The 11,665-nt window shown below is 37.6% G+C and overlaps 4 protein-coding genes across 4 annotated transcripts in view; 1 reads left to right on the top strand and 3 right to left on the bottom strand.

Moving 5' to 3' along the window:
* Positions 259–1,155, top strand: LOC104742826 (ethylene-responsive transcription factor 8-like). The gene has a single exon (XM_010463882.2). The coding sequence runs from the start codon at positions 451–453 to the stop codon at positions 1,081–1,083; it is 633 nt and encodes a 210-aa protein (XP_010462184.1). The 5' UTR covers positions 259–450; the 3' UTR covers positions 1,084–1,155.
* Positions 3,698–4,507, bottom strand: LOC104744116. Its single transcript, XM_010465133.1, has 2 exons — positions 4,168–4,507; positions 3,698–4,029 (listed from the first exon to the last, which is right to left on the bottom strand). The coding sequence occupies exons 1-2, from the start codon at positions 4,505–4,507 to the stop codon at positions 3,698–3,700; spliced, it is 672 nt and encodes a 223-aa protein (XP_010463435.1).
* On the bottom strand, positions 5,412–6,290 carry LOC104744115 (glutathione S-transferase T3-like). The gene has a single exon (XM_010465132.1). The coding sequence runs from the start codon at positions 6,288–6,290 to the stop codon at positions 5,412–5,414; it is 879 nt and encodes a 292-aa protein (XP_010463434.1).
* LOC104742825 (germinal center kinase 1-like) overlaps positions 8,276–11,665 on the bottom strand; it is a 7,308-nt gene continuing 3,918 nt past the window's right edge. The window contains exons 12-21 of the mRNA XM_010463881.2: positions 11,423–11,502; positions 11,114–11,242; positions 10,779–11,034; positions 10,465–10,560; positions 10,215–10,379; positions 10,004–10,116; positions 9,125–9,257; positions 8,865–8,992; positions 8,604–8,759; positions 8,276–8,482 (exon numbers count right to left, since the gene is read on the bottom strand). Of these exons, the coding sequence (XP_010462183.1) occupies positions 8,443–8,482; positions 8,604–8,759; positions 8,865–8,992; positions 9,125–9,257; positions 10,004–10,116; positions 10,215–10,379; positions 10,465–10,560; positions 10,779–11,034; positions 11,114–11,242; positions 11,423–11,502 (1,296 nt within the window). The 3' untranslated portion in view covers positions 8,276–8,442. The remainder of the gene's footprint in view (positions 8,483–8,603; positions 8,760–8,864; positions 8,993–9,124; positions 9,258–10,003; positions 10,117–10,214; positions 10,380–10,464; positions 10,561–10,778; positions 11,035–11,113; positions 11,243–11,422; positions 11,503–11,665) is intronic.

The following is an 11,665-nucleotide window of genomic DNA, read 5'->3' as shown; positions in this document are numbered from 1 at the left end:
TTGTATGATATACCTTTTTAAAATATAGGCCAATAAGGCAGTAACTCTAATTAAAAGTAACAGTTTGTACTCGATACATTATTGAACGTATTGTGATTGGTGCAGTCTTTGTTTCAACGAAAGCGTAAAAAAAAAAAAAGATTCTTTGCAGGAGGAGCACTGAACACGTGGCCAGAGATAAATGGATATGTTAACAAAAAAAAAAACAGTTTTTAATAGTATGTGTGAGCATGAGAGGAGATAAATTAATTGAAAAAAAGGCATTTGGGTTTGTTTGACTGTTCACAAGAAAGCTCCCCAAAAGGAGCGTTGCTTTACTCTCTCTCATTCTCTCTCGCCTCCGATCCTATTTAAGGCTTTTTTTTTTCTCTCTCATTCATATCATTACCACAAAACTAAACTCCTTCTTCACCGATCTTCTCGTTCCTTTCATTCATTTTCGATCAGGCAATGACGACGAACGTGGGTTCCAAACCCGACCCGGTTGTGGTTTCAAACCCGACTCGTGAGAGTGGTAACAATCATAATAATAATAATAATAATGCCGCCAAAGAGATTCGTTACAGAGGCGTCAGGAAACGTCCTTGGGGACGATACGCAGCTGAGATTCGAGATCCGGTTAAGAAAACTCGTGTCTGGCTCGGCACGTTCGACACGGCTCAGCAAGCGGCGCGTGCTTACGACTCAGCCGCGCGTGAGTTTCGCGGTTCCAAGGCTAAGACCAATTTCCCGACGTTTCTTGAACTCCACGGGAACGCCGTCGGTGGTGGTGGTGGTAATAACAGTCCTTCTTGTCAGAGTAGCACTGTCGTCAGCTCGTCTTCTCCTCCTAAGGCGGCGCGGTTTGTTACATCGCCGCCGCAGCTAGAACTCAGCTTAGGCGGCGGCGATGGAGCGTACCGTAGGATTCCGGTCACACGTCCTGTTTACTACTTCAACATGACGACGGCGTTTCCTAAGGTGACTGCGTGCGGTTTCCAGAGCGAGTCTGAGACGTCTTCGGTCGTAGATTTCGAAGGTGGAACTGGGAAGATATCTCAGCCGTTAGATCTGGATCTTAACCTAGCTCCTCCGGCGGAATAGGCCGTGAGTTTTTTTTTTGTTTTGGTTATAATGTCGTCGTTTCTTTAGAGTAAAAAATAACGTTTTTAATTATTTTTCTGCCTCGGAAAAAAATTATATTATCCGTTTTTGTAGAAGTAAATGGAGAAAAAAAACTAAAATATAGTAATTTTTAGCTGACATGGATAAGAAAAAAACGTCGTTATGTATATGGAGTATTATTATGTAACCCTATTATATAAAAAAATCAACGCAATTAACATAAAATCTGAATTATGGCAGTAATTTTAGTTTTTTATACAGTATGTAGGAGAAATATAAATATTATAGTGCTTTTCTTTGGGGGGGGGGTCGTGTGTGTGTAGAAGAAATATATTATTATTGTATTTGTTTGTTATTAAAAAGACTAGAAATAGTTTTATTGAGTATCGTCGGCGTCGGCTTGAAAAGACAATGGTCCAAGTGTCGTGAACACACGCACCAATCGTGGGTGAGACCGGACCCATCTCTCCTCTGGCTGCGGCGTACGTTAGAAGCATTTACCTTACTTCTTTACGCTTACGTCATTTTCACAGTTTGGACTGCTTTTTTTTTTTTTACTTTTGACTTTTTTTGGGGGTGTTTTTGCATCAAAATTTTCTTTTAACAAGTCCAATGACTAATTCCGAAAGATTTGCGTGAGTTTAATAATTAGTAGCATTCGATTAAGTGAAAAAAGGATAAGAAGGCGGCTTCATAATGAGAGACAAAGGAAGGAATTGAGATTTGATTTGTTTGATTCTTTGTCGCCAGCTTTGTGATTTAAAAAAAACGTATAAAACAGTTATAAAAGCACTATCATCGTCGTCGTCGTCTTCAGATCCAACGGATGGAGTCACCGTCATCGTCACCACGTGGAGGAATCATGTGATAACACTCTAAAACTCATCTCCTTTTTTGAGATAGTGAAGATTGAAGAAATTTTGGGCACGGACGGCGAACATGGACCCATAAGGACCAGTAGAAAACATTTGAAAATCTTTCTATTACATATTATTTTAATGTTTCTATTTAATATACTATTTTATAACTATTGGTATTGTATATGTTATGAGCTATGAATTATGACTTACGTTACGTAGAACGGCTTTTGTCTTCATGCGTTGGGAGGTCTTTGGTGCTTTGTTAATAAAACTTCCATCAAAACGCCGGATACTATAGGGATATGCGAGTTTAGCTCACTGGTTAATTCCAAAAATTATTCACTCAAAAAATGCCAAAGTACGTAGTTGACCTTCTTATTTCATTTTTTAACATGTAGGAATTATTGGCAAATGTGCAACTAATTTAATCTAGGACTTACCCACACAAAAAAAAAAAAAGAAAAAAAAATCAGCTTAATCTTTGGTATCTATTACTTCTTAAACGTGTTTAAGGGGATGTTAAAATTTCGGTATTGACAAGGTTTATGTTACGTCAGGGGCTCTATACATTGAATAGTTCTTAATTTAGCCCTTATCGTATCACTGACGACATTTTAACCCCACTCAACCAAATTACTTACACTGGGTGAGCTAGATGGGGCAACCTCGCACAACTGTGCATCTTCGTATACATTTCGTACATCACTCTCGTAAATAGATATATGTTTTTTTTTCTCAATTGACAACCCATTGACGTTACAAAATTTAATGTTGGAGGCTCCAATACTAGAATCCGAAAGACCGATCCACGTGTGGCTTCATGACTCATCAGGACAATGTTGGGGACACGTGGTGGTGCTGTCATCTACGTGAAGGTGACTGACAGTAACTCTAAGCACGTCGGCTGAGCTGAGGTAAACCCTGGCTTGGATTGGAATATATACACTGGAATATATACACTGGTGTGGGTCACATAGTTCTCTACATATTTGGCCAGGCGCAGTGTTTGAGCCACGTAGATGATAACGGCGTTAACGCAACACTCGTTTTTTTAATCTATGTGGCCGTGACTAGGGCGACTTAAGGGTTTTTTCGTTGTTTGACCATATCTTCGACCAAAAAGGGTCCACTTACCCATCTACGTTTATATGGATAATACATTGTATTCAAGTCGTGAATACGTGTCTTTTTCGAAGCTTTTTAACATCTTCAAAGGGCCCAAAAGTAACCACACTGAAATGGCCAATCAATTAATTTAGTGGAAGAATTAACAAAAGAAAGATTGACAACTAAATGAATGAAATGGTAAGAGTGATTACATATGTCATAGATGAAAAGGCAAGCCCTTAATTATACAACTAAGAATATGCTTCCTCTCGAAAAAAAAAAACAAGGAAGGAAAAATAGCGATAAAACTGAGACAAAATAAGGAAGTAAGAGCAAGTTCAATGGTGGAGTGTTAAAAAAGGAGTTTAAGCATGTTTTTGATTATAATAATTAAAAATAATGAAGTTAAAACTTTTTAAAAAATTGTAAAATGGTATGCTCCAATGGTAAGATCCTAATTTTGGGTTTTTAAATTTAAAAAAAAAATAATTTGTAAATTAAAATATGTCAAGTACAATTTGGTTAGTTGAAATTTATAAGCAATTTTTAAAACATAAATTATTGCATTTCATAAAATTTAAAGTTACATGATTTAAAAGCATATTAAAAAAAGATTACAAAAACGATTAATTATAATTTTGACTTGTGCCGAATTTTTGCCATATATTCTCAACCAAATCAGCTTTCAATCGTCGATGTCTTTTTCTATCACGAATATCACGTTCGACATCTTTACGTACAAATTCTTTATGTAAAGCAAATAAGGATGCTTTTTGATCTTGTGGAAGTGGAATAGATTTGACAAAAATAGCCCATTCTGGATAAATACCATTTGTGAGATAGTAAGCCATATGATACTCGTGGCCGTTGACACTATATTTCACTTTAGGAGCATGGCCGTGTAATATATCATCAAAAACAGGTGAACGATCAAGAACATTGATATCGTTTAATGTACCTGGAAGTCCGAAAAACGCATGACATATCCAAAGCTCTTGTGAAGCTACAGCCTCTAAAACAATTGTTGGCTTTCCAGACCCACATGTATATTGACATTTCTATGCCGTCGGGCAATTCTTCCACTCCCAATGCATACAGTCGATGCTTCCTATCATCCCAGGAAATCCCCGAAACTCTCCAATAGCAAGTAGTAGTTGCAAATCTTCCGGTGTGGGTCTCCTTAGATACTCATCTCCAAATAAATCATTGATTCCTTTAACAAAATGTTCCAAGCATGAAAGCGCCGTGCTTGGAGCAAGCCGGAGGTATTCGTCAACCGCATCAGCTGGACAGCCATATGGCATTATACGAATTGCTGCTGTAATCTTTTGTAGTGTCGAGAGACCGAACCTTCCGGTAGCATCTTGCCTTTGTTGAAAGAATGGAAAGGCAGTGGAGAGTCGTTCAACAATACGCATGAACAATCCCTTGTTCATTCTATAACGGCGTCGAAAAATTTGAGGAGAATATACGAGATCTTCACTAAAATAATCGTTCCATAACCGGATATGCCCTTCTTCACGTTTTCTTTCAATGTGGATTCTTTTTTTTTTTGGATTGGTTGCTTCTTCAAGATCACCATGCTGATTAACTTGATTATCCAAAGCTTGATCGAAAGCATTATCAAAAGTATTATCAAATATTCATCCATCATTTTTGAAAAACTAGGACGAGAAGAAGATGCCATCTTAGAATAAATAAGAAAAAGAAAATGTTTGTGGACTTGAGACTTTCGTGGAAGAAATAAAATAGAAATGTTTATGTGAAAGAATATGTTTGAGATAACTTGGTATTGCTATCGAAGTGTTTATATATGAAAATATGTCTCATGCTTGTGGTGTTTATTGTTTGCCAAGCATGTGGCTTACATTGTTTGCCAAACTTGTGGTGATCCTATCAAATTATATATCACATGCAATTTCTACTATACAAAGGTACAAATGCACATGAATCATAAAATTTAACTGTCACGTTCAACCCCCAATATGTGGTTCTGAATATCACACCATGTCATTGTCTTGTTCTTGTCTTATTGCCTTATTGTATTCTTCCTCTTGTCTTCTTCTTTTTCTTCCCAATACTCACAAACACAAACCAATCACAAACACAGAGGAAAGAACAAGTTAATAACAAGATTCTGAATGATACAAAAGCAGGAAAATAAACTTGCAATTTCAAACTGAACTCAAACTAACATTTATACAACATAACGTACAACCAAACTCAAAAAAAAAAAGGATCGCTTAAACATACAATCGATCTTCTTCAAAGAACATAAACTGAATATTAAACTCATAACAGAAACTTAAACAAACATCAACAGGAGACCTAAACTCATAACTAGATCTCCAACATGTCACTAATTAACTTATTCTTCAAAGCCATTTCTTGTTCAGTAAGTGGCTCTGTTTTTGCGAGTAGACTGTCAAGCATATGCTTGACAATCTTCTCTTTACGCAAGCTTTGCTTCTCTTTCAAAGCAAAGTCCTTTTGCCTTATATCCCACATGCTCTCAAACCCCTCACTAGAAGCAACAATTGCTTGACTAGATGTTGGTTTGCTCACATGCCTTTTACCTTTGCCCTTTGCTGCCTTAATTCCAGGAGGTTGAGCTTGATCCTCCTCAGCATCCATAACTGGCCCGGAGTTTGAAGTCTGATCATCAATCTTTCTTCTCTTTGATGATCCATTATCTTTTGTGGCATAAGAGAGACACCATTTCTGCTCATGGCGAAGCTCCCTCCAAGCATGCTCAAGAGTGAACTTCATCTTGTAATCGTTGGCGAATATTTGGTAAGCCATTTTCATGACATCATCTTCACTCTGGCCACTTGACCTCTCTTTTGTTGCCGCATGATAGCTCCCAACAAACTTGCTAACATGATCGTTGATCTTCTGCCACCTTCCCTTATAGTGAAGGGGCTCTCTCTTATCTGTACCGGCTAGCTTAGGACTCTTGGCATAATAATCTGCAATGCGATGCCAAAAAGTATTGCCTTTTTGCTGATTCGAAGTAACTGCATCCTTGCTAGTGTTCAGCCAAGCACTGATGAGCAACACGTCTTCTGTGTGAGACCACTTCCTTCTTTCTCTACGCTCCTTAGGTCCACCTTCACCTAGGCTTGGATCCTCAGCATACGAATTGGTTTCAAGAGTGTTGTATGTGGTTTGACTAGTTAACAGGTCTACAAAACTTGAATCTTGACTATATGGATCCATAGTCAAGTTTCTGTTTTGAGTTTAATGGAGAAGGAAAAAAATAAAGCAGAATCTCTGGTTTGTGTTTACAAGGAGAAGGAAGAGCAAAGAAGAATCTCAGGTTTGTGTTGAAAGCTTTGGGAGAGAAAAGAAGAATTGATGGTTTGTGTTTAAAGGAGAAGGAAGAGTATCAAGAAGCATTTATGTTAATGCGTAACTTGTTAGGTTTAATTAGATTTTGTGTTTAAGTGTGACTTGACAAGCAATCAATGACAACTACCAAGCATAAGCACTAACTCGACAATAAATCTTTGACTGTTACAACTACCAAGCAATTTGTGTTTAACTGGGACAAAACAAGCAATCAATGTCAACTACCAAGCACTGAACTCAAACACTAACTCGAGAAAGAAGATGAATTAAACAAGATTCTGAGAAAGTGAAATGAAAAGGCAGCAAAACATAATGCGTATGAGAGAAACTTACTTGTGTATGGGTCTGAAACTAACTTGGTGAGGTCATCTCCAAGACAGCTAAAAACAAAGACTAGTTAACAGGTCTATCAAACACACATTCACCTGCAAAAAAAAAAAAAAACAGTTTAAGATAACAGAAACTGGTTAAAGAAGAGGGCAAAGTGTGCAAAGCTCAAGCTATTTCTTATAACTTTGTCCGTATCAGTCGATCATGTGAAAGCAAGCTGCAAGAAAAAGATCACTATAACAGAAGTTTAGTTTCTTAAGAAGTTAAGAGCAAGAAAACTGATATCTCTACCTTGTCTACATCCATGTCTCACGAGGGAAGCCCACCAGGAGGAAGACCCGCCTTTCATAAATTTCAAGATCCGACTCATAGCTACAATAATGGAAAATAGAAAATGAAAAGAGAATCTATCTCATGATCTTACTTCAAGTAATCTGTAACAACAAACAAAGGCGACATTTGTATAATGTAGTTCCAAAACACACAATAAAAGGATTTGGAAAGACTCATGCACCTGAAACTGCTTTTTATGAATGTATTTACAGCCAAGGCAGATTTTGTTGAGCAATACAGCAATCTCCTTGAGGAAATATGGGTTAAGTATCGGGTACTGGAAATGTACAACCCCAAAATGCCCTAAACAGAAAGAAAAAGAAGCATATTCAATGAACTGACCATATATGAGCCAAGAGATGCAACAACAATATCGCCAAAACCAGATTCTTTACCATACCTTCGCAAACTTTTCGATCTTTGCTGCCACAGGTTCTGCAGATAGCATCCAGCTTTGGAAGCCCTAGCCGAGAATCAGTCACTTGATTCGCTGATTCAACCGGTATAACAGACATCAAAGCTAAATTTCAACACTTTAATTAAGAAGACACACATCAAAGCTAAATCATTGAACCATCAACTCATCAAATTCTCAACCTGCTAACAACGGTAAACACTAATTTTCCTAACATCAATACCCAATTGAACGAACCCTAATTTTACTAATCAATTACCAAATCAGAAAACTCTATTGAGAAATTAGGGTTCGTAAACACTTCACATATTTGATTTGAAGTGTACCCATAGGACAAGATTGGAGCGTCCTTGAACCACACTCAGAGATTTCAATAATTTTCAGGTTTGGTGTTTGAGTTTGAGGAACCAGATATCAGCCGAAGTTCTCACCGGTGTCGCTTCGATGGGGATAACGCCGGATTAGAAACCCAATTCCGACTCATCTCTTCTCTCAATTCAACAGACTCTCAATTCAATGAATTGAGGCTTGAGACAAAAATTCACCGATTATCGGCTCGAAAGAAATGAAAAAGAGAGGAGAAAAAAAATTTCGATCGATTTTTTTTTCTTTTTCTTTTGTTAATTTCACCGATCAAATGACAGACCGACACATATGAGATTCTAAAGGATTCTAAAAATTCTTAACTTAGAATCGATTTTAATATTTATCATGTATTTTAATTTATTTTTAATCTTAAACATCTCTTAAAAACTCCTTAAAAACCACCGTTGAATTTGCTCTAAATGACAATTATATTAAGAAAAAAAGAAACTTAAAAAATATATAAATACACCCCTCTTCAGCTGAAAAATTATACACATAAATACCAAAATTCAATGCATCAATCAATGTAAAAAGACACACAAACAACATTCTTATGTCCCGTCTCCTGTGCGTGTCTCAACTTTGGTTTAGATCACGCGATGTTTGACCTAGCCATCTGCAAACACACATAAAAATACAAAACATTTGAAAGTTACTAATCTGTTTTTCGATTTCTGAAGTTTCAAATTCAGGAAAAGAGGTAATGCTAATCAATTAATCATTATCATCAGTCAAACCTTGAGAATAAGAATCTTGCAAGTGGGCTAAAGTTTGCATTGGAACTAAATTCTTTGCTAGCTTGCTTTCTTTTGTTTTCTGCATCATTGTTCATTGTCTTAGCAAACACACGGATCGCCATGTCTTGCACTTCTTTTACTGACACTTCCTTTGTACTGTATGACAGTTTTTCGAGGCTCATTAGATCAAAGTATTGACAATACAACCAAACTGATAATGTATGCAAGTAAGTGTGTGTGTTCTTTTCGAGTTTCCCGTACCTTCCCAACTGTTCTATCAGTTTGGCAATAAACGCTTCAGAAGAACCAGGCTTTTCACGTTCCATTTTCACTAAGGATCTCGAAACTCTATGTCCAACAGATCCTTTGGAGTCGTCACCCCCAACAGCCTACATTATTGCAGCTTAAAACTCAAAAACGAGATCTTTTTTCTTCCCAAAACTGAAGACGACTCCTAACTCATCGAGAGAAGTAAGATGCCAAATATTCATATATCAGGGATACCATATATAGGAGTTTACCTCTTTTAGAGATGGTAATAGCAATATTGACAATGATGCAGACAATGAAGCCAATTTGGAGTCATCTTCATCATCACTCACTTGTTGTGATCTCATGACTGGTTTTTGTTTATCAGATTGATCGCGGGAATTTCTGCAAGGTAATAGCTCTCGCGTCAGAAATCACCAGACAAGTGCTGTGACCAGCAGAAGCTTTGGTATACATTACACACACACACACTAACCTCAAGTAATCAGAATTATCTGTAGCTTGCTCCCTTCTTTTGTTAACCTTTCCGTTACCAAGTTTTTCCCTAGCATTTCCCCTTCTGAAACCTGCTTCAAGTGCTACTTTTGCCTGAAAAAAGAATGGAAACTAATTGTAAATGAGCAGGAACACAAAAGAATAACTTGTAATTTCAGAGATAACTCAAAAGATAAAAGTTTAAAACAAACCTCTGCAAGATTCGCTATGCTATCTTCTGAGGCACTGGAACTTCTTTCTTGAAGCCCTAGTCTAGATCTTGGTGTTCGAGGTGATCCAGAATCATCATTATGCCCACGGACAACAACTGTTCCACTTGTAGAAGCATCATCAAAAGATGCATACCTGCTGGTGGACTACACAGCAGAACTGGAATCAGACAAGGAAGAGCACACAGACTTGCTTTATAAGAAAAAAAAANGATGGTAATAGCAATATTGACAATGATGCAGACAATGAAGCCAATTTGGAGTCATCTTCATCATCACTCACTTGTTGTGATCTCATGACTGGTTTTTGTTTATCAGATTGATCGCGGGAATTTCTGCAAGGTAATAGCTCTCGCGTCAGAAATCACCAGACAAGTGCTGTGACCAGCAGAAGCTTTGGTATACATTACACACACACACACTAACCTCAAGTAATCAGAATTATCTGTAGCTTGCTCCCTTCTTTTGTTAACCTTTCCGTTACCAAGTTTTTCCCTAGCATTTCCCCTTCTGAAACCTGCTTCAAGTGCTACTTTTGCCTGAAAAAAGAATGGAAACTAATTGTAAATGAGCAGGAACACAAAAGAATAACTTGTAATTTCAGAGATAACTCAAAAGATAAAAGTTTAAAACAAACCTCTGCAAGATTCGCTATGCTATCTTCTGAGGCACTGGAACTTCTTTCTTGAAGCCCTAGTCTAGATCTTGGTGTTCGAGGTGATCCAGAATCATCATTATGCCCACGGACAACAACTGTTCCACTTGTAGAAGCATCATCAAAAGATGCATACCTGCTGGTGGACTACACAGCAGAACTGGAATCAGACAAGGAAGAGCACACAGACTTGCTTTATAAGAAAAAAAAAGAGAGAAATAATTTCCAATACCCCAGAGCTTTGATCACGAAAAAAAGATGATGATGATGGAGAACTTCTCGGAGATCTTATGACAACAGTTCCGGAACCACTGAGTGATGAATCATCCTGAAAATTCGGAAATACAAGGATGTGAAAAGAATGATCAATCTTGTTCCTCCCAAGTCAAAGAAGCTCAAATCAAACTGAAAACGATTAACTCAACAGATCATGAAATATTTGTGAAGCTAAAGATGATTTTCCCATGCAATATCTGCTAACAAGAAAGAATGGTGATAGGTGAGACACGGACTACATCTAGGCATACAAGAGGCAAAGGAACTTACTTCTTCTTGATAGTCATTCTGATAAGAATCTCTTTTAACAAAACCTCCTTCAGATATTTCAGGGACTGCACTACCATAAGTGGATGACAAATGACCACCACTGGCTCGTGATGTTTTTTGAGAAGTCTGATTAGAACTAGCTTCTTGACGCCTCTCCCTAGCTTGTGGAGGTTTTAAAGCTCTAACAGTTCCAGCACCCTGAGAACCCCCGATGCTAAAGTCCCACCCCGCATTTTTGACAGGTTTTACCTGAAAACTGTAGCTCCAAGTTCTTAACATTTTGATAAACAAGAAAGAGAGAAGAAATCCCAATAGATTTTGGCCATATATCCAACCTAGTTACAGAAGTTCCCTGGCCTCTCTCATCTCCAACTACTCTAACAGTCCCAGATGATTCAACCGGAGATTTTGGACCATTTGTTGGACTCTCGCCGTCTTCTTTTACTTGGTATTTTGGCCGCTCTCTTACAACAAAAGAAAAGGACAACATAAGAATATGTTCTGCATTTTCTTTCGGCATAAAGCAGATAGAAAAAAAATAATTAACTGAAAACTATCTACATATCAAACTGCATAGTTATTGTCAAGCGAAATCATTAATTGGAACCACAAACCAACACTGTAGATGAGAATAAACCTCACACCTTATTCTGTCAAGAAGTTTTGGGCTTTTCCTAGCATTTTTTATAAACCTATGTTTGAGAAGTTCTTTGGCACTTGGTCTCTGCAAGCACAAGGAAGAGTTGTATGAGAGATCTTGGCGTGTCACTGCTGGCAATAAAGATCAGAGACTGCACTACAAGTACCTCAGCAGGAGCCTTTTTCAAGCAAAACGAAACAAATTCCTTCAAAGGACGTGAAAAATGCTCATCTAACTGCAGAGGAAA

This window comes from Camelina sativa, chromosome 14 (assembly GCF_000633955.1).
Source record: "Camelina sativa cultivar DH55 chromosome 14, Cs, whole genome shotgun sequence".
Taxonomy (NCBI): Eukaryota; Viridiplantae; Streptophyta; class Magnoliopsida; order Brassicales; family Brassicaceae; genus Camelina; species Camelina sativa.
Note: the sequence above shows the minus strand (reverse complement) of the source record. Positions and strands in the feature narration are given on the sequence as shown.

Coding starts and splice junctions, on each gene's coding strand:
- LOC104744115 (XM_010465132.1), bottom strand. CDS start 6,290: ATGGATCCATATAGTCAAGATTCAAGTTTTGTAGACCTGTTAACTAGT.
- LOC104742826 (XM_010463882.2), top strand. CDS start 451: ATGACGACGAACGTGGGTTCCAAACCCGACCCGGTTGTGGTTTCAAAC.
- LOC104744116 (XM_010465133.1), bottom strand. CDS start 4,507: ATGAACAAGGGATTGTTCATGCGTATTGTTGAACGACTCTCCACTGCC. Junction 4,030..4,167: donor GATGATAGGAAGCATCGACT/GTATGCATTGGG, acceptor TCGGACTTCCAG/GTACATTAAACGATATCAAT.